General features: G+C 40.4%; 1 protein-coding gene across 1 annotated transcript; it reads left to right on the top strand.

Annotated features, from left to right (window-relative positions):
- The first annotated feature begins 663 nt into the window (after nucleotides 1–663).
- Nucleotides 664–21,956, top strand: LOC117675993 (cysteine-rich hydrophobic domain-containing protein 2). Its single transcript, XM_034435098.2, has 6 exons — nucleotides 664–988; nucleotides 8,592–8,646; nucleotides 11,633–11,788; nucleotides 13,349–13,405; nucleotides 14,034–14,093; nucleotides 17,669–21,956. Exons 1-6 carry the CDS (start codon nucleotides 780–782, stop codon nucleotides 17,717–17,719), a joined length of 588 nt encoding a protein of 195 aa, XP_034290989.2. The 5' UTR covers nucleotides 664–779; the 3' UTR covers nucleotides 17,720–21,956.
- The last annotated feature ends 2,628 nt before the right edge of the window (nucleotides 21,957–24,584 follow it).

The raw sequence follows: 24,584 nt of genomic DNA, 5'->3' as shown, positions 1-24,584 counted from the left end.
AATTTGTAACACGGTTGTTAAGTGAATCTGGCTTCCCCCATTGAGTTTGCTAGTCAGAAGGTTGCAAAAGGGGATCACATGACCCACGGGACACTGGAACCGTCATAAATATGAACCACCTCTCGAGCATCCGAATGTAAATCATGTGACGCTGCAAAGTTGCAAAGACCCTCAAAACATTCCTGTTTCAGCAGGCCGGCCTGGCCTAACTTTCCCTTTATATTGCTTTTGATTTTATTTTAAACTGGGATGTCTTGAATTATCTAGGACCAGAGTGTTTAGTATATTTTAATTGGTTTTTTTTAACGTTTGTATTACACGTATTTTTATCGTTCACTGTTCACCGCCCTGAGTCCCTCAGGAATAGGGCAGTATATAAATTTAATAAATATAAATAAATAAATAAATAAATAAATAAATAAATAAAGTGTGAAAAATGGTCATAAGTCACTTTTTTCAGTGCTGCTGTCATAACTTTGAATGGTCAATAAATCATAGAACCGTCACAATTTAAAATCACGTACATCCCATAAATAGGACTGCATTGAAATAATAGCATGCATTGAGATGCATAATATTATATTATACTAATATTTATGTATTACAACAAAGGGAGGGGGGGAGAGAGGCCACAGCGCCTGCGCGCCAAGGGAGAGCGCCCTCTCCCTCCCTCTGCCCCCCCCCACGCGCGCGCTCGTTCATCCGTTGGGCTCGCGCACGAGCGCGCCGCCGCGCTTGCGCAATACCGCGCGCGGCGCGAGGTGGGGGGGGTGGGGGCGATGAGCGTCCTGCTCCCCAACATGGCGGACTTCGACACCATCTACGAACTGGAGGAGGAAGAGGAGGAGGAGGAGGAGGCGGAGGCGGCGGCGGCGGACCAAGAGGAGCTGACGGAGGCCTCCCGGACTGTGGTGAGGAGTCAGGAGCTGCCGCGGCCCCGGGACGCGCCCGAACCCGTGGCTGTGAGGGGCGCCGGGCAGATCACCGTGTAAGGACCCGCGGAGGGGGCGAAGGGTGCGGGCGGGCTGGGCGGGGCCGCGGGGCCTGCAGGCGGGGGGAGGGAGGCGTGCCTCTGAGCGCGTGCAGAGAGCGCAGGGGGGGGGCCGTTGGGTGGAAGGGGGAGGGTCCCTTGGGCATGTGCAGAGCGCCGGGACCCTCAGAGGAGGGGCAGAAGTGTGGAGGAATCCGCGACCCCCCCCCTTTTTTTAGGGGTGAGATGAGGTGCGGAAGTCCCAGGGTTCCTGAGCGTGTACAGAGCGCCCGTCTTTCACTGAGCAGCGGCTGTTCCTTGGATCTTCCAGGGACCCTCGGGGAGGGAGTCAGCCTGACAGGCAATGAGCAGCTTTTTATTTATTTTAATTTGTATTTTTATTTATTAATTTGTATTTTATTTATTTATTCATTCCTCAAATGGATACAGCCGCCTGTCTCATACATTTCTGACAATTTCAGAATATTAAAATATACAAAGAAGAGCAAGAGAAGCATTTAAAAAAAAAAAAACCCAGCCAATATAAAAGCATGTAGAAAGCCATCCTAAAAATAATAATAAAATTAAAGTCACCTTTAACCGTAACATGCAATACATGCAATACAACTACAGGTGGCCCTCGACTCACAATAGTTCGTTTAGTGACCGAAGTTACAACAGCACTAAAAAAGGGACTTACGACCTTTTTTCACACCACTGTGGCAGCATCCTCATGATCACACGATCAAAATTTAGACGCTTGGCAACTGATTCATATTTAGGATGGTTCCAATGAAGCGGGTCATGTAGTCCCTTTTTGTGACCTGACAAGCAATGAGGAAGCTAGATTCACTTAACAACCGTGTGACTAACTTAACAAGTGCAGTGATTCACTTAACAACTGTGACAAGACAGGTAAAATGGGGCACAATTCTTTTGACAAATGTCTCAATTAGCAACAGAAATTTTGGGCTCAATTGTGGTCGTAAGTCAAGGACTACCTGTACTTGCTTTCTGGAGCACCTATGGGAAGAAGCCCAGCAGAGACCTTGTGCTGAAAGGACCCCAGAGCCTTCCTTAGGGTAGCCCCTTCTCTCACTTAGGGCACTTTCGCCCTTTGGGGTGTCTGTGATAGGATGGGGAGAGACACTGTCATTGCTTCCCTCTGGAAAGCCCTGGGGGGCCCATGGGGCCAACAGTCAGGCAGCCCCAAACTCTTCTCCAGTATTTGCAGGGTTGTGCCCCCCCCCCTTGCCTCAAACATTTGGGCTTGAGGTTGATGCTGCACTGCAGACAAGGAGGGCACATTTTAATATTGTCTGTATTGAACAAAAATAAAAACAGAACCAGATGAGGATATCTATAAAAGGAGCTGGAGCAACACAGGAGCAGGAAGATATGTTGGATGTGTTTGCTGCCTTGAATTATTTGCAAAAAAAATAAAGGCGCAGTACAAATAAACGAATTAATAAAGGAGGGTGTGACATTGCAAAGGCTTGGGTGATACTTAGCAGAGTTACAATTCAAAAGTTGTGAATGCTATCCAAACGGTGAATCTGGGATATGATAGAAAGTGATCCTAAAGTGGCCATTTGAAAAACATTGGTAGCTCTCTGATTGTTTGTTCGCTTTTAATTATGAGAGGGAACCCATTTGCTTTTCAAGTGTAATCATAGAATGTGTGTTAAATGCAATTCTTTGTTACAATGTCTATTTTTACATCTTGCCCTGCTTTCAGTAAAGCAAATAACTTAATAATGTAAGAGAACTGTCCTTTTGTTATTTGTTATTTTGTTAAATGTTAACGGCTTTATTTAAATTTTAAACTCCCTAGGCATCATTATTTGTCATTTGATATTTATTTCATTATCCGTTCAAAGATTATTGTCTTGGAAATAATTGGGAATACAGTAATTGGAATTACTTATTCTTATTATATGTATCAAATGGGATGTTTTGAATTGTGCTCACATGATATTTCTTTTTTATAATGCTCTGTTGTTGAACCCATTCTTTTTAAGAGGACATTTGCTTTCTCTTACTAAGATCTATTTGCTTTGTATATCTTCATTAAGTATTTTAATTTTTATTCTTAAATTGCATTTACATTAAGAGATGAAAGCAAGTAGTATCTTGATCTGATAGTTCTTCACTGGTCATTGACCCCTCTTTTTTAAAAAAGAACTATTTATATATAGAGTGAACTTTCTGTGTACTTTAAAAAAAACTTACCCAGAATTCTTTGACTTTGAATGTATGATTTCCATTTCTTACCTCCCTTTCTGTGGGGTACAATATATTCTACATTTTATCTGTAACTTCCTCATTTTTGTCAGTGTTTTCTCCATATTATACTAACTATACTGTTAGTTCTTGAGCCCTCTGAATAGACCACTCTGTGTCCCCCACTTGATTGAAACACTGCATTTATACTGCTGTGAAATCTTTGCCAGTATTTCTAGGTGTCACCAATCCATACTGTTTGGAGTCTGTAGATTCATCTCCCCGCAACCCAGTTCTGGATCACGGCTTGAGACATGAGTAATGAAAAACCTAATTACAAAGCATGTAACTTTATTTATCTCTTCATATTGCATAAAACAACTTTGTGATAAGCTAATAATAAAAAGGACAATGTGATATAGATTTGAACCATATTTAAATTGCTTATTAATTAAACTACTCAACTAAAAAAATCTGTATGCCAAGGTATATAAAAAAATCTGTATGCCAAGGTATATTGAAGAAAGCTTTCTCTTTCATGACCCTCCTTCTGGAAGGGTATAAATTAAACCAGAGAGCATACCTTTATCGTTTTGGGGCTCATCTACATTTCTAATAACTTCATAGTCTCCTTTTCAAATAATTCACCAAGTGAATTTGGTTAAAGCTAATGTAATCCTTAGCATCATTTGAGCAGATTCTAGTAGTGTAATAGACACTAGCATACAATTAACAATATAATTTCATCTTTAGCAGGAAATAATGTAGATAAACAATGAATTGTGCAGCTAGATAGGAGAGACCAGTTTTCTAAAGGAAAGGCTCTGTTAAAAATAATACTGTGTACAACTTTTGTTCAGTTCTGTTGTTAAGCAAAATAGAATGAGGAGAAAGACAACCCCACATGGTTTCAATCTGTACTGTAAGTCTCATTGGAATTTTACATATTGTTAGCTCTGGCATGAGTTAACTAGGCAGAGTGTCTTTTAATTCATAGATGATTTTGAAGTTTATGCTTATCTCTCTTATGGTAAGAATCTCAAATATAATTTTTTGAGAGCACTCTCTCCCCTCTTTTAAATTCCTGTTATGGCCTCCAGATGTATTGATTCTTAGCCAGTATGTTTTATAAACATGATGGCTGAAGGTGATGGGGATTTTAGTCCATTGCATCAGGATAATGCAAGTTGGGTAAAGTAAATTGTTCAATGTGTGCTGCTAAGGCATTGGATTAAAATGCAGGATTTGTAAAGTTTTTTTAGAAGTAAATTGAGAGGGTTTCTTTGATGGGATACGAAAAGTTGGTATCAAGGTGGCTGCATAACTGTACAAATGCTTCATTTATATCCTGCCTTTATTATTATTATAAACAACTCAAAGCACATATCTCAAAGTGCAAGCATATTTAATACTCCTTCCTCCTATTTTCTCCACAACAACTCTGTGAGATGAGTTGGTCTGAGAGAGAGAGACTGGCCCAATGTCACCCAATTGGCTTTCATGCCTAAGATGGGACTAGAACTCATGGTCTCCTGGTTTCTAGCCTGGGAGCTTAACCACTAGAGCAAACTGATTCTCATTTTTTTTAGCTGTACCTTTCCAAAAATTATGTTGAAATAGAATTTGAATTTTTCTTTTGCTTGAAACCCTGGTATCTTCTACTTGTTTGTTTGTTTAGTTGGTTGGTACCTTCTAGTTGTATATGATCCAGATGGAGAATGATAGTCATTTCCAATCAGCACTGAATCAGTTAACCCTTGTTTTCAAATTCTGGCTATACTTTTTGACATTGCCTGTTTCTCCAGGTATAAAGTACGTGATTATTTTTTCTTTCAAAGCTCTTCTTTCAGCTCATCTTTATTAAGTCTAACATGGTTACCCATTAGCTCTTATTGTTTATTTATTTATTAACTTATGAACTTATTACCTGCTTCAATTAAGGTAACACACGCAGGGTATAAAAATAACAATCACACCTGGTGCAATGAACAATAAACTACAATAATACCCAATAGCAGAGTGTATACATACTTATTTCCAGTGGTCCCAATGGTCAGGAGAAGGGGGCTGCCTCTGCTTCTTGGAGCTTTTCTAGATGTGGGTAACCCCAATGGAGAATGCCTGTTTTGGGATAGGGTCAGTCATACCTCCCAATTGGTGGGCCCTCCAGCAGGCATTCTCTGTGGCCTTGGATTGCATGTGTTTTGTGTGGATTTTACCTTCAATGAAGAGACCCCCAGATGTAATGAGATCTTTTTTTGGAAGTTGAGTCAGTGATGATTTCCATTTATTATATATTTTAGAATTTTAGGTGGCGCAGTGGTTAGAATGCAGCATTGTAAGCCGCCCTGAGTCTCCGGAGAAGGGCGGCATATAAATCAAATTAAAAAAAAAAAACAAAAAAAAAAAACCTCTGCCATCTGCCAGGAGTTCAATCCTGACCAGCTCAAGGTTGATTCAGTTTTGGTCGGTAAAATGAAGTTGGTAAAATGAGGAGCCAGATTGTTGGAGCAACATGCTGACTCTGTAAAACTGTTAGAGAGGGCTGTAAAGCACTATGAAGTGGTATATACGTCCAAGTGCTACTGCTATTGCTATAAATGTTAGTTTGTGTCATTGGGATGGTAGACTGAGTGAAAATAGGCCTCATGTCATTTAAGATTTTACAATCAACTACTAGTTTTTCTTTTAAAAATGTGGATTTTGGAATGAGAAAACAGTAACAATTTCATTGCCAAATAAATTACTATTGTATCGACAATAAATTATAGTAAGTTATTAATTGCTGAAGCAGCACTTCAATTTTGTTTATAGAACACACATTACACACAATAAGCTATGAGAATATTGGACAGTAAGTACTGTATCTAAATGCCTTGTTTAATGGACTTCCTAAATAGACATTATAGGGTGGTCAAACATTTTCATAGGCTTATTTATAGGATGTGTTTCCAAGACTACATTTTCATCCTTTTAAGTGTATTTAGATGGTGGGTAGCCCACTCATTTGGAATTAATGGGTTTTACTTGTCAAGGAAACTTGACATTGAAGCTGGTTTTCAAGGCTGTCTCCAGAGACGATGGTACATAAATAGACCATTTCCCTACTGAATTGATTATGTAAAAATTTCCATTCCTTTAACTTGCATTTATTGAGTAAAATGGAAAGGAAGCTACTTAAATAGATCTTTCTATTGTGATGCTTCAGTGCTAAAACATACACTTTTCAGTCATTCACTTTTCGTGATATTTTCTTCAATTGTCACTAAATATTAACATAGTTTAAAGAAGCAACAATAAATTTATGTTGTATGTACCAAATTTGTTTGAAAATACTACAAAAAGGATGGCTATTAGTTTAATGTGCATGCTGTCAATAATATAATTACAATGTAATGTAATGCAATGTTTGTCATAATCTTGGCAAGTCTGACAAAAGTTAAGCATTCCTATAGGAGGCTCTGATATGGCAGAGCAGCATAGCAAGGCTAAAATGATACCAACATTTAAAAAAATATTCCCGCTTCTTTTCCAGTTTCTACACCATTGAATTGAAAGAAAGAATGGTGTAGAAAGTTGGAAACATTTTAAATTGGCTTCTTTGTTTCTGCTGAAGCTCCAAAGAAAACTTTGAGAATTTAATGCTATGCACCAAACAAGACCAAGGCTAATATAATAATTTATTTTGGAGAAAATTAAAATATGTTTAACTTGAAAGATGTACTCAGTTAGGAGCTTCTTTTTCAATGTTGTTGCTTGAGGTTGAATTTTACCATGTTTAGATTAGGCTGCCATTATTCTGAAAAATTCTTATCGGCTGTTTGGGAGATATTTTTTAGAAGCTAGGTACTGAAATAAGGATTTCTCTATACAGATAGTCCTCAATGTACAACCATTCATTTAGTGATTGTTCAGAGTTACAATAGCACTAAAAAAGTGACTTATCGTTTTTCACACTTACAACCATCACAGCACATCCACAGTTACGTGACCAAAATTCAGGCACTTGGCACAACTTGCATGCGTTTATGATAGTTGCATTGTCCTAAGGGCCATGTGATCAACATTTGTAACCTTCCCAACCAGCTTCTGACAAACAAAATCAATGGGGGCAGTCAGATTCACTTTATGACCACATGATTCACTTAACAACTGCAGTGATTCACTTAACAACTGTGGCAAAAAAGGTTTAAAATAGGGCAAAACAACTGTCTTATTTAGCAACAGAATGTTGGGCTCAATTGGGGCCATAAGTTGAGGACTACCTATTATAGCTAGTTTTAGGGATGCATAATGCCAGAGTCCATAATAAGGAATAAAGTGCATGAACTACTTATTAACTATGTCATCGGTTCCAGGTTTTTCTAATATTAGTGGAACACATTGTTTTCTGAAGCTAACGGGTTATTTATCAGTTTCCAATTATAGAAGGTCCTTCATGCTGGCAAGGGGCAATACTTTGACCTCTTTGCTTCTGATTGGGAACTTTAGAAAAAAATCTGTATTGTATATGACTTTGTACCAATAAAGGAGAATATTTGTAGCTCGTATTTGTATATGACTTTGTCTTTGCAGCTTCAGGAGATTGAATCAATAAAGCATGTCCTCCTATGTTTTGTATTTTATAATGCTACTGTACATAACACTCATCATCCTACTTCTGAGGTCCTCCCAGGGTTAATAGACAGTGCTGCAAATTACTGTATTGCTTAGTCTCTTTTCATTGTGAAGCCAAGATACATTTGTATTGTGACTTTAGGTTTGTATATTATTTTATATTCCTTGCAAAGTATTAAGCTCTGGAGATTACGTTTTGTGTAATGTGTATACCTCAAAATATCTACAGGTCTTTCAGTCTTTTCTCTAAGTGAAAAATGAATCTGTGGGTATATAATAGGTGTCATCTATATGGTTCTTTAACCTTAGCTCAAAGCTTGCAAAGTCAAGATTATACTGCTTTGGGATCCTATCCTGAAAGGATTCTTGTTTCCCCTGTTAAAACACTACAACCTTCATCATTCTTACTAACTTGTGGAAGAAAAGTCAGAAGATGAAGTGTGTATTAAAATGTTCTTGATGAACAGTTTATGTCATAATTTACAAACTTTATTTGAATTCCTACAAAGATCTGTCGAGACCTGATTAATTTGATGGAATTTATATAGACAGGCATTAGGAAGGAGAAACACCCATTTATATTTATCTTGGTAATTTTTAAAACAACTTGCTAATAACAAGAGACGTACATGTTTCTTGTTTTCCTTACTATATAAAAAATTATTTGAATGCGGTACAAAGCCATAGCAAATTATAATCTTGAATGCAGAATAGGTATAACAAAAGTTGTAAACATTTTATAGGTTCGGTGGAAATACTTTTTGTTCTTTGTTTTTTCAAGGTTTGGCTTGAGCAACAGGTTTGACACAGAATTTCCCTCTGTTCTGACAGGGAAGGTAAGTTGGAATTGCCTTGATCCTAAACCTGAAAGTTGGAATTGCCTTGATCCTAAACCTGACTTCCTTCTCACCTTGTTGCATTTATCAAGGAATGCTCTTAAAATAATCCATAGTGACCACAAACAGGTGTAATCTAAGATATGGCCACTGATTTCTGTGGATTCAAAAAAATATATTCAAGAGCAGCCTTTATGTAGATCTGCCCTTCATTCTGTTAGACTCAGGATCTGTTTCCCTTCCCCCCCCCAAACTTATGAGTTTTCCTTTCTTCAATTTGAGAGTTTTCCCATGAGTAGAACATGTGCAAGAAGGGAAGTTGTCTACTCTTATCAGGGTTTAGAATGCTTTATATAGTTAAAGTTTTCTTACAAATATTAAATGGTTGGGTAGTGTAGGATGTGCATTCTCCTTGCTTACTTCAGTATCTCCCTCTCTCTCTCTCTCTCTCTCCCTGTCTCTCTCTCTGTGTCATTCACACACACACTCTTTAGTCTCCATTTGGCTATCAGATCACTCTCTTGTCAGTGTAGACTCGTAGCTATTATCTGTGACAGCATCTCTAATAGAGATGGCTAGGTTGTGTTCATTTGATGTGGCAACCAAGATGGGAGGTACTCTGCCAGATTGATTGAATTTATCTTGAAAGAGTATTTTAGAAATGTTGGCTGGAATGTATTTGATGGGTGTGCTAACTTATGCCGAGTGAAGCATTGATTGACCTGCTCTGTGCTATTTGTGGGCAGTGACATCATCCCCAAAGACTATATACAGATTCCCCATATTATACAAGCAGTCCTCGACTTACGACCACAATTAAGCCCAAACTTTCTGTTGCTATGTGAGACATTGGTTAAGTGAATTTGCCCCATTTTACAACCTTTCTTGCCACAGTTGTTAAGTGACTCACTGCAGTTGTTAAATTGGTAACAAGGTTGTTAAATGAATCTGGCTTCCCCATTGACTTTGTTTGTCAAAATGTAGCAAAAGGTGACTACATGACCCTGGGACACTGCAAACGTCATAAATATGAGCTGGTTGTCAAGTGTCTGAATTTTGATCACATGACTATGGGGTTGCTGCAATGATTATAAGTATGAGAAACCGTCGTAAGTCACTTTTTTCAGTGCTGTTGTAACTTTGAACGGTCACTAAACAAACTGTTGTAAGTTGAGGACTACCTGTAGTCTCTAAGACATCTTCATTACTCAGAAAACACCACTAGCAAAAGCTACCCAGAAATTGGAACGTGGCATAGACGTGAGGTTTCTTTCTATTTTTAATCTTGTAAAAACTAGGTCAGAGATAGCAAAGTTTGTGCATTTGTGTATTCTCTTAGTAGCATCTGTTCTGCTTGGCAACCGCTCTTCCCGGCCAGACATTTTGATGCAACATTAAAAATAGTTCAATGGTGGCAGCTAGACTGAACATATTATAGCATTGTTTAAAGAACCCATTTCAGGTAAGAACTCAACTGATTGTCAGACTCCAGCTCTAGGTCTAATTCAGAGTCAGCTCTGGGATAAGTAGTTTAAGATCTTCGTATCTGAAAGTGTTTCCTTCTCTCAAATGAGAATCCAACTAAATGAAGTCAATTGTTCTCAAGTGGAAGCCCAAATTACAGTATAACCATGCTTTGGTCTCTGCATTTCAGAATGCTGGTTATTGTTTTTCTATTAATGTAGGTGGTGGTAATAAGTCTAAGATGCGAACAGAAATTTAAGACATACTCTTTCTTGGAAAGTAACATGTGGCTTTTTTTCAATTGAAGCATATCACAGACTTTGAAAAATAGAATACTGAAAACAAGAGAAAAATTCCTAGTTATTACCTCATTTCAACCTTCAGTTTTAGGGAATTCTCACATTCCAAATTTCCCTAACCCTTTTCTGTTCATTTAATTATTTTAATAGTACGGTAAGCTTTCAGCCCTGACCACCTAGTTTAGAGTTGCCTGTTCACACAACTCAACTTTTGTTGGGGGGGTTTCTTATTGATAAAAATGTTAAGCTTTCAATATGGTGTTAAATGGGACTTCCATAGTTTTGTCACCTGGTGCTGTTTAGTCATCCTTAAGGGGAAAAGTCCAGCTTCCTGCTCTGATCTTGAAACAATACAGACTTTAGTGAGCAATGCAGGGAAGTGCAAGTCATAAAACCTCCCTTTGGTATTATGATTCAGCAGAAGGTGTGATGGATAGGGCTGTGATCACCATGGTCAAAGAAAGCAGAGCAGGCCTGCTGGCTTTCGGGCGATCACTTCCTCTCTTGCCTGCTGTTGTAAAACATTATGACCCTTCCGTCCGCCCTCCGCCCCTTTTATGGCTGGTTGGCAAAAAGCAACTCCTCTTTAGAATGCAGGCCTGCTGATCTCTTCGGGCAGATGGATTTCTTAGAGCTCTCCTCGTACTGGGTGGGTGGGGGGCTTTATGGAGATTCTATTTCAGTTACAGGCTGTCAACATATGTAGATGCATCCCTAATATTGTTCACTTTTTGTTCACCAAAGATTAGATTCAATATTAACAAAACATTTAGGCCATTGCTGTAGGCAGACAAAGCTTAAAAAAATTAGACTGATTAAAATTAATACAAATCGTACTCTTAATTAAAAAAAATAACTCATGAGATATCCCAAAGAGATATCCCATATAGCTCATGATTTGATGTCTGCGGTGATTCCCAGTCATCCAGGTCATGGTTGTCCCAAAGATGCTTTTTCAAGAGGCAACTGGACTTTTTTGTTTTTCTTTGAAGACGTTTCGCTTCTCATCCAAGAAGCTTCTTCAGATGAGAAGCGAGACGTCTTCAAAGAAAAAACAGAAAGTCCAGGTGCTGCTTGAAAAAGCACCTTTGGGGCAACCATGGACTTGAATGACTGAGAATCTCCATAGACAACAAATCATGAGATATATGTGTATATTTAGATATAGAACAGGTTTTAGTTCCCGATGCGGAGTCACCACTGGTCCTTTTTTTTTTTTGCAGGTTGCCCCTGAAGAATTCAAGACCAGTATCAGTCATGTGAATGCATGTTTAAGGAAGAATCTGCCCATCACTGTAAAATGGCTCCTTTGTGGCTGTTTATGCTGCTGCTGCACGCTTGGATGCAGCCTCTGGCCCGCCGTCTGTCTTAATAAAAGGGTAAGTGTGCAAACCAGCCCGTGCAGCTTTTCACTCTCTTCTAAGTGGCTTATTAGTTGCCCAGGCAAAGATGGTTTTTCGGAGGGGGGGGCGGATGTGTCCATGGGGAAGGGGTCATAGAGATCAAGATATTCATCCTTCTCAGAAAGTCGCAAAAGGTGATTACACGACTCTGGCACACTGCAACCATCATGAGCCAGTTGCCAAGCTGTAACAACAGTTCATTTAGTGACTGAAGTTACAAAGGCACTGAAAACAAAGTGACCTATGACCATTTTTCAGACTTACAACCATTGCAGTATCCCTGTGCTCACATGATCAAAATTGGAAAGCTTGTAGTGTTCTGGAGTCATATCATCACTTTTTGAAACCTTCCAACAAATACAGTCAATAGGGAAACCAAACTTATTTATTTATTTATTTATTATTTATTTATTTCATGTATTTATATGCCGCCCTTCTCCAGGAGGACTCAGGGCGGCGAACACAAGTTAAAAACATGTACAACAAAATCCCATTTTAAACCAAATTAACAAATAATAAAACCCAGAATCAGAGTCAACCTATTTGCTTGAACAGCCAAATCTTCAGGTCCCAACGGAAGAAGTGGAGATCAGGAGCCGTCCGGAGCTCAGTAGGCAACTCATTCCAGAGGGTGGGAGCACCCACAGAGAACGCCCTACCCCTGGGCGCCACCAGACGACATTGGCTCGCCGGCAGAACCCGGAGGAGAGCAGCCCTATGTGAACGGACAGGGTGGTGGGAGGCAGGCAGGAGAAGGTCCTGCAAATATCCCAGACCTAAGTCATGTAGGGCCTTATAGGTGAGAACCAGCACCTTGAAGCGGGCAAACAACAGTTGACATAACTATGGCAAGAAAGGTTGCAAAATGGGGCCAAATTCACTTAGCAAACGTCTCGCTTAGCAACAGAAATTTTGGGCTCAATTGAGGTCATAATTCAAGGACTATCTTTATAGCTGCTCATTCCACTGAATGCAGCTCTGGGCGGCAAACAACAATCAGATAAAAAACAACAAATCTTAAAAATCCATATTAATAAATATCATAAAAGCAAAAAATATAGACCAGGGTTCCCAGGGCTGCAGCCCACTAGCAGGCCTTCAGCCATTCGGAACAGGGCTGCAGAGGGGGTGAGTGAGCTTGTGCATGTGCATGGGCCTCCCCATTTGCATGAGCGGTGGGCACGCACGCTTTCTGCCACTCGTGCGTAACCATCCGTTCTCCCCCTCCTCCCCCAGTCCACAAAGCCAGAAAGGTTGGGGAACTCTAATATAAACGACAACAGAGGGAAGATATAAATGACCATCTCAACAATGTATTCAGTTTTACAAACTTACGACTGAATTTTAAGTTTTTATATTTCATAGTTAAATAATTGTATTTATAATACACTTTAGTTTCCTCCATTTTATTTTTTCCCTAGCTGATGCTAAATACTTAATGTATTTTTACCTGAACTCTCTAAACCCTTTTATAAAATTGTGTATAATTCTGGTCAGTGACAATGCTAAAAAACTAATGTAATTTTTTTTTCCTAGACAAGAAGATCTATTCAGAAGTTGTTAGAATGGGAAAATAACAGATTATATCATAAGGTAATACAAGGAACAGTTGCCTTATTTATGGTAGGAAATAATATATTTCATTTAATCAATCAAAGAATATTCTGTATGGACTGGAAAATCACACCTCTTTTGATTAGTAATTCATAATCCCGGAACTCCAATCTGTGGGTGTATGTGAATGGTCATCTGGTTAACTAAAAGAAATAGAAAAAGTTTCTGCTGTTTCAATTCATTTATTTGCCAGATGTCTTAATCTTCTTAAGGGATTGAAACCAGTTGCTTGCTCATATCTATCTCTGTTAGGGAGGTGAATTGTCCTAGCTGACTGACTGAAGATTCTAATGTTGTTGAAGTACTGAGAAAAATCTATACATAGACAATGGGTGGGTTTTTTTTAGGTTTTTTTGCTAATTAATGTCTTTCAGATATGCAGCATTAGAATTCCATTATGCTTTGCTTGATAGGAATTGCACTCCACACTCCATATCTCAAGGGCAGACTGATTTAGAGGCTGATTTACAGCTAACCCAGAAATAATCTTGTGCTGGGCAGCATATATAGGAGAACTTTAATAAATAAGTCAAAGGGACACAGAGTCTTGCTTGTCAGTATAAAGAGTTGTTTGTTAAGATAATGTGGTATCTTTTTCTTCTTTAAGCTTGGCTTGCATTGGAAGTTGAGTAAACGGAAATGCGAAACTAGCAATATGATGGAATATGTAAGTATTGTTGAAGTTATCAGTATAGGTAGTCCTCAATTTACAACAGTTCATTTAGTGACTGAAGTTACAACTGCACTGAAAAAAAATGACTTATGACCGTTGCAGCATCCCCATGGTCAGGTGATCAAAATTAAGACGCTTGGAAATTGACTTTATGACCGTTGCAGTATTCTGGGCTCATGTGATTATCTTTTGTGACCTCCTGACAAGCAGAGTCAAAGGGTTCAGTCAGATTCACTTAACAGCTGTGTTAGAAATTTAACAACTGCAGTTATTCACTTAACTGTGGCAAGAAAGATCATTAAATGGGGCAAAATTCACTTAACAAATTTTCTCACATAGCAACAAAAATTTGGAGCTTAATTGTCGCAAATCGAGGACTACCTGTATCAGTTTCAAGGTATCACTTTCACCTTCTGATTAATTCATTCCTGTCTTTAGTGACTGGAGACATAATTCTACTTTCTAGGAATATGTATGTGATCATATATGTATGTATTTATGTATTAGGATATGCCTAGGATAGTGCAGTCATTCATCTGAAAATGGAATCAACAGATACACCAACTTATAAAATCAAAACTAGCTGCTAGCCAAGCTAGTATTATCTTTCCAGGTTTTAGTTGCATTCTACTCATTTGCTTCCACTTACAGTACTCAAGTTGTAGCAGTTTAAGTACAGTAAGAAAAGATATCTATCTTCTCCCGCTCCCCTTCCCCTTTTTTAAATATATAATTTTTATTAAATATTTTAAGAAGGGAAGATTAAAAACTAATTATCATATTTTTCGGACTATAAGATGCATCTAGCTTTTGGGGAGGAAAACAAGAAACAAAAAAACTGCCTCTGTCTCTGCCTCCCAGCAAGGACCATGTCAGTAGGACCAACACCCTGTTAGCTTCAGCACAGCCTGATCTAGCACGAGCAGCTGATTGTTGGTTGGATCTGCCTCCTGGAATACCACCTATCAGCTGTTTCAGGCTGGGGGGGATCGCCATCGGCACTGTCGTTGCCCATCGCCACTGCCGTCTATCACTGTCTCCATGTGCCTGATTTTCTGCCTCTGCGCACCCCATTTTCCGCCTCCACCTGTCCCATTTTCTGCCTGTACCAGGTGACGGAGATAGGCGGCAGCAGTGATGGACAGTGACGGCGATGGGCGGTGGCGATCCCCGCAGCCTGGAACAGGTGATAGGTTGTATTCCAGGAGGCAGATCCAACTGCCAATCAGCTGCTCGTGCTAAGTCAGGCTGCGCTGAAGCTGACCAGACTGTTTGCTACAAGGAGGCAAAATTGCTGGGAGGCAGAGGCCAAAGGGTGGGGGCCGACGGGTGGGCGGGGCTTCGGCAACATTTGCTGTATAAGGTGCACAGACATTTCCACCCACTTTTGGGCGGGGGGGCATAAAGTGTGTCTTATACACCGAAAAATATGGTAAATTAATTTAAGAAAAAGAAAGAAACCAAAGAGAAAGCTAAAAATACAAGGGGACAAAAGTAGTACAAAAATAGGAAAAAGATATCAAGAAATAACTTTCTTCTTTGTAGCAGTTATAGCTAAAATTTTAAATTTACCTCTTGCTTATGGTCGTATCTCTCTTCTTTCTATAATACAGAAACCATAATAAATTCATTTTTTCTGTTATACACAGAAAGTCCATAAGGGCTTTCCACTCAGCAATAAAAATAGATATTGTCTTTTTTTTAAACAATCAAATAAGTCACTTTAAGCCATCATAGTAAGTTTCATCATCTTCACCAATCATTCCTTCGTTGTGGATAGTGCCAAAACTTTCCATCTTTGAGCATACAATAATCTCATGTCAGTTATCATTACAAAAACAAAGTTCCATGACTTTTTTCCCACTTCTGTTCATCAGTCCTAAAAGAAAGAGCTTTGGTCTCAATTGTGTTAATCTTTAAAGTCCTTTGAATAAGTAGCTTTTTAACATGTCCACCAATATGACAAAATTAATGTTTCCAACATAAAATTTATGTATAAGTGCCTTTATACAAGCGGCCTTCTGCCTGCCACATAGTTCTTTGTTTACATGACGGCTATATACTTTTGAGTGAGACATATGCACAAGGAAACCTGTACTCATTCTGAATAATGTCAAAAATGCCAGCTGATTTTCTTTCGAATTTGTCTTCACTATGTTGCTCATTGTCCTTTCTTATCTTAGTTTATTAAAATACAAAATGTTTTTTCAGAATAACTATCCCTAAACTAGCTAGCATTATTTACTTTAGTTAAAATAAGTACTTATCCATAGTACTTGCTTTGAACCTTTATAGGCTAGATCACAGCCTCGTCTCAGAGGGCATCTTGTGCAGAGTTCAAGCTTATAAACACAACAGTCTGTTTTCCATTTTTAAAGCATAAATGTCTTTTGGTTGAATTTACTTAATCTCCTCTTGCTTGTTTGCTGTTCCCTAAGTATTCTTGAATATAGAGAAGTGAATATCACCCTGGCCCTGAAGGATATTGGAGGACCCATCACTTGTTTTTAGATTTGTGGATTTCAATAGTGACTTGTAATCAAAACATGTCGAAAAAGTACTATAGCACTCTTGGGATTCTGAATGGATGAGTCAAGATTTTCCTCACTTTGCTTTTATGAAAATGTGCTCAGATATCTTCTGTATCAAATTACTTGCTGCTTTCTATATATATAAAAATGCTAAGTAACTGTGAATTGAACTAGAACATAGAATCACAGGGCAGGAAGGGACTCAGAGGTCTTCTAGCCCAATCCCCTGCCCAAGGGAGGAATCCTTGGTCCATCCCAGACAAATCGTTGCTTGACAAACCTTTTCTTGAAAACCTCCAGTGATGGAGCACCCACAGCTCTGGGAGGCAAGCTATTCCATTGATTAATGTTCTCACTGTCAGAAAATTTCTCCAGTGGAATTGGTTCCACTGAACCTGAGCTACATATTACTCACTGGACTCCCATCAATAGCAAGTCCAATGTGGACATGCACAAAACTTCAGCAGATTGTCAAACAAGTTTAATCTTGCCTTTTGGGGGAGGTTTGCTCCTTTGATGATAGATAGGCTTTGTTCTTCCTCATTAAATAGTATTAAGGAGCTGAGCTGTTAACCTCAACAAGGAAGTATCTATCCCAAGATTTAAACCTGATTTGTTGGTGCCACCTAGGGGAAAGTAAACACATGGAAACCAAACAAGTATCCAGAAGCCAACCTCTTTGTGCAACTGAAAACTATCTCCTCAAACTCTGTTAAGAGAAGCCAAGCCCCTTTTTTTCTAACATAACATGTATTGAATGACTTTTTGATGTTTGGGGAGAACATTTTGTTGTGGTTAGAAGTTCCAAGGTTATAGAGGGCTTGATTTTCCAAGATCCCAGGTGTAATTGCTGGTAGGAGGGAAAAAGATCCTTTTCTGAAATATCAATCTGGGTAAACCAGACAGAGAGGTGAGCCCCAACGTGGCACAAAGCAACTCTCAACTCTCTGGCCAAGCACCCCAGCTTCTAACATTTCCTGACATTCCCAGAAGAACTGAATTGCTTAATGTGTCTTTTGTGTTTCTCCCTTTTTATAGGTAATACTCATAGAATTCTTACCAAAATACCCTATCTTTCGACCTGACTGAGGAGCAGTATTACTTTTCAATGTTACCTGTCACATCCTACCTGTAGTGCCTTGTAAGGGATATTGAAGAGAAGATTATCTACTTTGCTCTGATATTGTTTTTGAAAAAGTGTTTGTCAGTAGAGTATCTTCATTGCTGGGTTACTTTTTTTTAAAAGAAAAAAACTGTTTGCACTTTCAAAAAGGTTGCGATGCTAAGGCTTGTTTGTGCACTCCCAAGGCATAATATACTTGATGAACATGGTCACTATGGAGATAATCTTATATCAGTGCTGCTTGTAGTCTTGTTCTGACATGCTGCCTTATTCATTTCCAAAACTCAGTTTTGCAAACACGCTCCCTGGATCTATGTAACCAGTGTTCTCCAGGTGTGCTGACTGGGACTTCTGAGGTTGTAGTCCTGACACATCCGAAGGGCACCATGAAGGGAGGAAAAATTGCATCTTCAGGCACTTTGAATTCTTGAAAGGAATGATCAAGGTTAGCATACAGTAATTAATATCCTACGTATCTGTATTGATGATCTGCTTTGCCCGAGATTAACAACGAACAGTGCTATCGTCTTTCATTTGCAAAGTTGCTCATTTTCCTTTCTCTTTGCTGGGGGGTGGGGGGGGGAGGGGAAGGGAAAGGGCTGGGTATGTAAATATTACCTCATTGTATAATATAAAGTGTGGTATTACGCCAAGGTTTACGAATTGTGATATAACGCCAATGGCTTTGCATAGATTTGTTACAATTGATGTTGTGTGTACCTTTCAGATTGTATTGGCCATTTATGTGCCACATGGTGAAGCCATGAGGGCTTTGTAGATGCTACTGAAAGTTGGACTCAGGTGCGGTTTGTTAAGCAAACATAAAGATGCATTGTAATTCTTGCTCCATGAAATTGCTGGTAAAAAAAAATTAAAGATGTAATTCCTTGAATTTATATGTAACCCAAAGACCCCAAAGCCCATGGCTTAAGCACAGCAGGCCTCTAAACAATTCTGCCAGAAAACTATTGGGACCCCTATAATGGAAGGCGATTTTTTTTTTTTTAAATGGCTTGGTGGCCTACATTTTCATGTTAGTTATAAGTGTTTCTGACCATGGCAACTTGAAGATGTGTAGAAGTCCATACATTTTCAGGTTGCCAAGGTTGAGAAACAGTGGTCTGTCTATCTGATGTTTAGATCATTTCCATGTCTCTGCTCTTAATATCATATGTCTTTCAAATCTGTCGGGCTGCAGTTCCTTTTAACATTAGTAAGATTGGATCCAGCCCTGCAGTTTCACAAACGTAAAGTATTACATCAAAATCTGCATGAAAGTATTTCTGAAATAGCAGGAAACTAAAACCTGCTCTCAGGGTCAGTATTTTGAGATCCTCCTGTTCTAAGGCTGTGTGCCAATAGTTTCTCATCTGCTGTTTGGTTATAATTAAGAGATTATAGAAGTAAATTAGTTAGGATAGAGTTCCAGAAATCAAGAACCACAAAATTCATCTGATATACTGTACATCTGCTTGACTCATGTTCTCGGTTTAGATACTGTAGTTCTTTCAGTCAGTGCTTTTTAACGATTAGGTAGCTAAAACGTTAGAGAATTGAGAATATTTGTGATTTCAGTTGTTTGCGTTTGCAAACCCTGTAACAAGCAAGTTTAGTCTGACGGGTAGCAAGACCTGTGCATCAGAGCTCCAGTATAAATAAGCACCTTCTCATTAATTCAACTGTTGTGGACATCACAGTACATGCATCTTTCCTGGAACTTTGTACATCATGCATGCACAGAGTTGCCCATCATGATTAGGTAAATGGGAAAGCCTCTGCTCCTGGGTGCTGTGTGCATGCATCACAAAATAGCCATGGAAATATCGCCTCAAAAACTTTAATTAGCAAGTTATAAATTCAACACAGTTGCCAGTTTGCAAACTGGCACTTTGAATTGCTATTTTCTTCTCCAAGCTCCAGAGGAAATGTCTCTTGTAAGACTTATAGAATAATTAAAGAAAAAAAAATTCATCCATAGATCTTTTTGGCTGCATACCTTGGATCGTAAGGCTTGTAGACTCGTAAGAGAGTTGAAGAGCAACACACTTTCCTAAAACAATATGACGCACGGTGAAGTTGAGCCTGTTCTTTCACAAATAGTGTTAAAAATCCTGCCTTGCTGAAAAGGTTACTCTAGCATGTGTTACTTATGTTGTTGCTACCGAGTTATATTGTATAGTATACATACTCCAGTTATGTTGTTACTGAGGCAAGAGCAGCTTCATTTGAGTGTTACCCCACAGATCATCCTTGCCCTCATCCTAGCAAAGTCTACTTTGATAGGTCTTCAGCACTTTCTGAAAACCCCTTGCACCTTCCAAGCCAGGTTTGCTTGGAGATTTTATGTCAATATTCTTTTAAACATTGTGCCAAGAAACATTATGGCTTTTCCGATCCTATCAGTATCTAAATGCAACACTTAATACCTCCTAATCCAGATGTAGGAATTATCTGTCTCCACCACGACCATCCTTCCCAGCATTCTAGGTGGAAGCAGCTTCCGTAGGCATAAATGGGACTGACTTCCAGCTCAGCTTTTCTTTACTTTGTAGAATTAATTCTGTAGTAAAAAAAATACTTCCAATTTTTACACTCTGTAGAATCCCAGCCTTTGTTTGTTAAAGGGGCCATACTTGCATCTTTTCTCAGGTATGCAAGTGCCAAATAAGATGTGTCTACTGCAGCAAATGTGGCTCAGTGTTGTTGATTGGTAATAAATGGTTAACGTGTTGTGACACTTTTACTATTTCCCAAACTCTGTGCTTTGGGCAAATCTAGCTTCAAAGGCCTTTACAGTACTAATTGGGGGCTTTTTTAGGAAGTGTAAATTCCCCATTCCTGCCCCAGGATTCATCAGTGGAATATGGGAAACAGGTCCTTTCACTTTGCCCTAAGATGCAAGAAAAGCTGATGAAAAGCTGCTGCTTGTTCCTGTGGCTCTTGAGATGTCATTTGAAATGGTCTGGTATGTGAAGTTCTGACAGTGTTCTGTGTTGATCATGGGTATAGATTATATAAATATGTAAAAGCCTGTAAAATAGAGCAGTGGTTGCCTTAAAAGTAAATAACTTCTGAGCCCAATTCTTGAGGAGGCAAATTAATTTTAAGAGTGGTTTCTGCCATTCTGACTTGAAAAATGCATTCAGAATTTTGGGGAGCTTGTAGAAAATTTGGAAATACAGCTCCTTATTTTCTCCCATGGCTTTGTGCTGATTCTTTTTTTCTAAAGCTCAGCAGTCCAGCTTTGAATTACTCCTTCCATGAGCCCCTCAAGATGGCCGTTACGATATTTGAAATCACTTTTCTTTTTTATTTTGTAGGCTTCTAGTGGGGGAGGGGTGGAGAAAGTGTCTGGAATTGTTCAAACAAAGCAAAGAACGTAGAGAACCCCAAGCAGTGAATCCTGACTTTATACCACTGATTCATAAGAAATTTAGAATTCATTATAAAATGTCACAGGGTTTATCATATGCATAAATGCTCTCTCCCGCCCCCCAAAAACTAGTTTGCCAAGAAGTAGGTTACTATATTAATGCTTTCTCTTAATTTATTCCGTCATATATACAAAGATTGCTAATGTAGGAGAATGTTTCTGGGTATAACATTCCACATGTTATGTGTGATGAGTAGATTGGTCATTAGTTTTACCTATTGTGCAAAACTGGGGAACAAAGATAAGTATGAGAGTAGTGTAATTCTTGCACACTTCTGCAAAAATCCAAATGAATGGAACATCCCTCATGCCAATGTATTATGTTGTAAGCATTCTTTATTCTGTCTCATTCCAAACCTCAGAAAAGTTTTCAATAAATTTATCACTCTAATAAATTTAGCCATCCATTTTCTTGTCTTGATTAAACACACAAATTGTATGCTTAAATGTGAATATTGTATTTCAGTATCATGCTAATTAATTGCATTAGCCTGAAAATATTAGCATTGAGCAATAAGATCTTAAGTGTTGGTATTCAGTGTAAATATTTAACAGTTTAGGAAACAATGTTGTATAATACATTCATACTTTGCAAGTTTTGTGAATTTTTGTTTATGGCTATAACCATAATTTGTAAATCCATGAAGCTTCCTTGTTAATCTGTATACATTTTAATTATGTTTCCTTACACTTTATGAAGTAATAGCCACTTTTTTTAATAGGACCTCATGCCTTGAAGATTTTGTAAAAAAAATAAATGCTTAAATAACTGTTGTGGGTATAATTTCATGATACGTCTTTTCACTTGCATTTCACTTTTGAACAAAAGCACACTTCTGTAAGCTTGCTTTCTCAGCACCTTTAAGGGCTTCAAGCTATATCTAGAGAACAATTGCACTGATATTTTAGCCACACACTCCCTTTAAAGTTGTGAGTGTAGTCCCCCAAGAACCTGTCTTATAGTGGCTTTGGTTCAGATTGAATCCTGCAAACAATTCCTCTTCCCCCTTCTACGGAAAAGCAGAATCCAGCCTTCCTAAGTATTTTGTATGTTCTTGAAGAAAAACATTCAGGCAGCCACAGTGGCCTTCTTCCCATAGTCAACATTCAAGAATCTGTTGCATTTTCCTGTGCGCTGCTCCCACTATCCATGAATGGGTTAATGCTTCAGCCTTTGGCAAACAACTGAGTGTTATTTTAAGAAAAAAAAAAAAAACAAGGGACTTCCCTTTTCCCCGCTGCCCAGCCATATCCCCAATCCCATGATACCCCAGTCTTCACTCAGTTGTTGGCAAACGCTGAAGTGTTCCTCGGGAGCTCCTGTCTTAAGCTATTTGTTCCCTTGTTTAGTTGTGGTCTTTTTCTACTTCCCTCCTCAGGGACGCTTAGGTTTTTACTTTATTTTTGAATATTTCCTTTCCCCGGGGTTTCTTTTAGTTCTTTGTCTTCGTTCTCGCTGCTGCTTGCTGCGGCAGCGCTGATCAGCTGGGCGTTGAGCTCGGAAAGCCGAGCCGCCCACGCAGCGCTTTTTACTCTCCCTACCGGCGCCACTTTCAAATTCGCTGAGAGCGTCAAGCCTCGCCCGGAGCAGACACAGCTGCTGCGCGGGGCGAAGAGGAGAGCGATCGGCTCGGATCCACGCCGATCGCACCGAGCAAGGCAGAGTGCAGCCGCGGTTCGCCCGGCTAGCCCTGCCAAACGCCGCTACGCTACAGAAAAGGCCCCTTTTCGAGAGGCAAGAAAGCGCGGCAGCTGGCTGGACCCTCGGGCCTCCAGCATAAGACCGTCGCTCGCAAAGGCACCCGAGCCTCGCACCACGTGGCGCCCGCCATCTTGAATACCACGTGGGCCGCCATTTTGGACCAAATTCCTCTGCCAGCTTCAAGAGGCTCAGCTGCGCCCCCATCCTAGTGTGGTGCCTTTGCAATAAGGGTTAGCTGGTGAGACCTTTGGGCTCTCAGCTGCCTTGACTCGATTCACGGAGCAGAGCGATCACGCCCTCGCCAGAAGCCACGAGGGGAAAGGGGTGGTCTTGCCTACAGCAACTTGCCATGTCTGACTCCCCCTTCTCTTCAGACCCAGCGCTGGAATTGAGCCCACCTCACAAGGGGGCTAAATCATCCAAGAAGAGTTCCCAGAAGCGGTCTGAAAGTTCCAGCCGCAAATCCAAATCTGGGAAGGGGCTGACCTTCCAAGACAGGGACACCCAAAGACGCCATCAGGCGCTCGAGAGGCAGTGCGCCAAGGCCCAAAAGGCGCTGGCTATGTCGCCCACCAGGGGGCCAAGACCAGAAGGCACTGCCCCCTCCACGTCTAGGGAGTCAGACTCAGCACTGGCCACCTGGACGGACTTAGCCCAGACCCCGGCGACCCTGGTCCTGACAGAGAGAGGGTCCCAACAGGACGGAACTCCCGCCCTTGTACGGAATGAACCTGCACCCTTCTCTCCAGCGGGTCCGTCACACAGCCCAGTCCCGAGCGCAGGGGGGACCACCACCACCATCACATTTGGACTTCCAAGCCATGTTTTCCACGGCATTATCATCCTTCTTAGCCGCCAGTTGGCAGCAGGCGGTACCACCACCTCAGCCGGCACAGGCCCAGGGGCCACACCAACAAGTTCAGAACAAGACCTTCGCCCCCTCAGCCCGAGAATCCTCCGAGGAGTCAGATCAAGCAGACGAGGCCCCAGAGGACGTCGAGTTCTCAGAAGACGAGGGGCTGAACCCGGACACGCCAGCTTTCACCGGGCTTTTTCGACCGGCACTCTTTAGGTTGCTCCTTCACAAGGCGCGACTCACGACTAACCTGGGAGTGCCAGGGGAGATGAAGTCAGCCCTGCCTTCTACAGTGGGGCCCCACGATGCCCTTTTCAAGTCGTCCAAACAGGAAAAGGACTGCATCCCCTGCCCTCAGCTGTTTACTGATGTCATCCAAAACGCCTGGGGGCAACCGGCTTCTCAAACTACACCAAGTAGCCTGGACAAGAAACTCTACTGCTCGGCCCCGGAACTAGAGGATCTTCTACTCCTCCCGACTGTGGACCAGCCGGTTGCAGCGCTCTCTTCCCCATCGCTAGTCTCCACAGAGGCACTGGATGGGCTCAAGGCGGAGGAGAAGAGGACGGAGTGGGCCTTCCGTAAAGCACATCAGGCAGTGGCCTGGGCGATCAGAACATCCACAGCCACGTCCTTTTTCAATAGAGCGGCCCTCATTTGGCTACACCAGATGCAAGAAAGACTCCCTCCAGAGGACACCAGGCTGCAACAAGACATCAATAAGATTATAGCAGCCACCGAATATGCTTCTGATGCCTCCCTAAACTCGGCAAAGATTGCATCAAGGGCCCTAGCCTCCACCGTTGCGGCTAGGAAGCTGTTCTGGCTACGCCCCTGGAA

This window comes from Pantherophis guttatus, chromosome 12 (assembly GCF_059756535.1).
Source record: "Pantherophis guttatus breed Tessera chromosome 12, ASM5975653v1, whole genome shotgun sequence".
NCBI classification, from domain to species: domain Eukaryota; kingdom Metazoa; phylum Chordata; class Lepidosauria; order Squamata; family Colubridae; genus Pantherophis; species Pantherophis guttatus.
Note: the sequence above shows the minus strand (reverse complement) of the source record. Positions and strands in the feature narration are given on the sequence as shown.

Excerpts from the sequence above, each read along its gene's own strand:
- LOC117675993 (XM_034435098.2), top strand. The coding sequence starts at position 780 with ATGAGCGTCCTGCTCCCCAACATGGCGGACTTCGACACCATCTACGAA. Across the intron at positions 989-8,591 it reads GGCGCCGGGCAGATCACCGT|GTTTGGCTTGAGCAACAGGT; the intron begins GTAAGGACCCGC and ends TGTTTTTTCAAG. Across the intron at positions 13,406-14,033 it reads ATAACAGATTATATCATAAG|CTTGGCTTGCATTGGAAGTT; the intron begins GTAATACAAGGA and ends TTCTTCTTTAAG.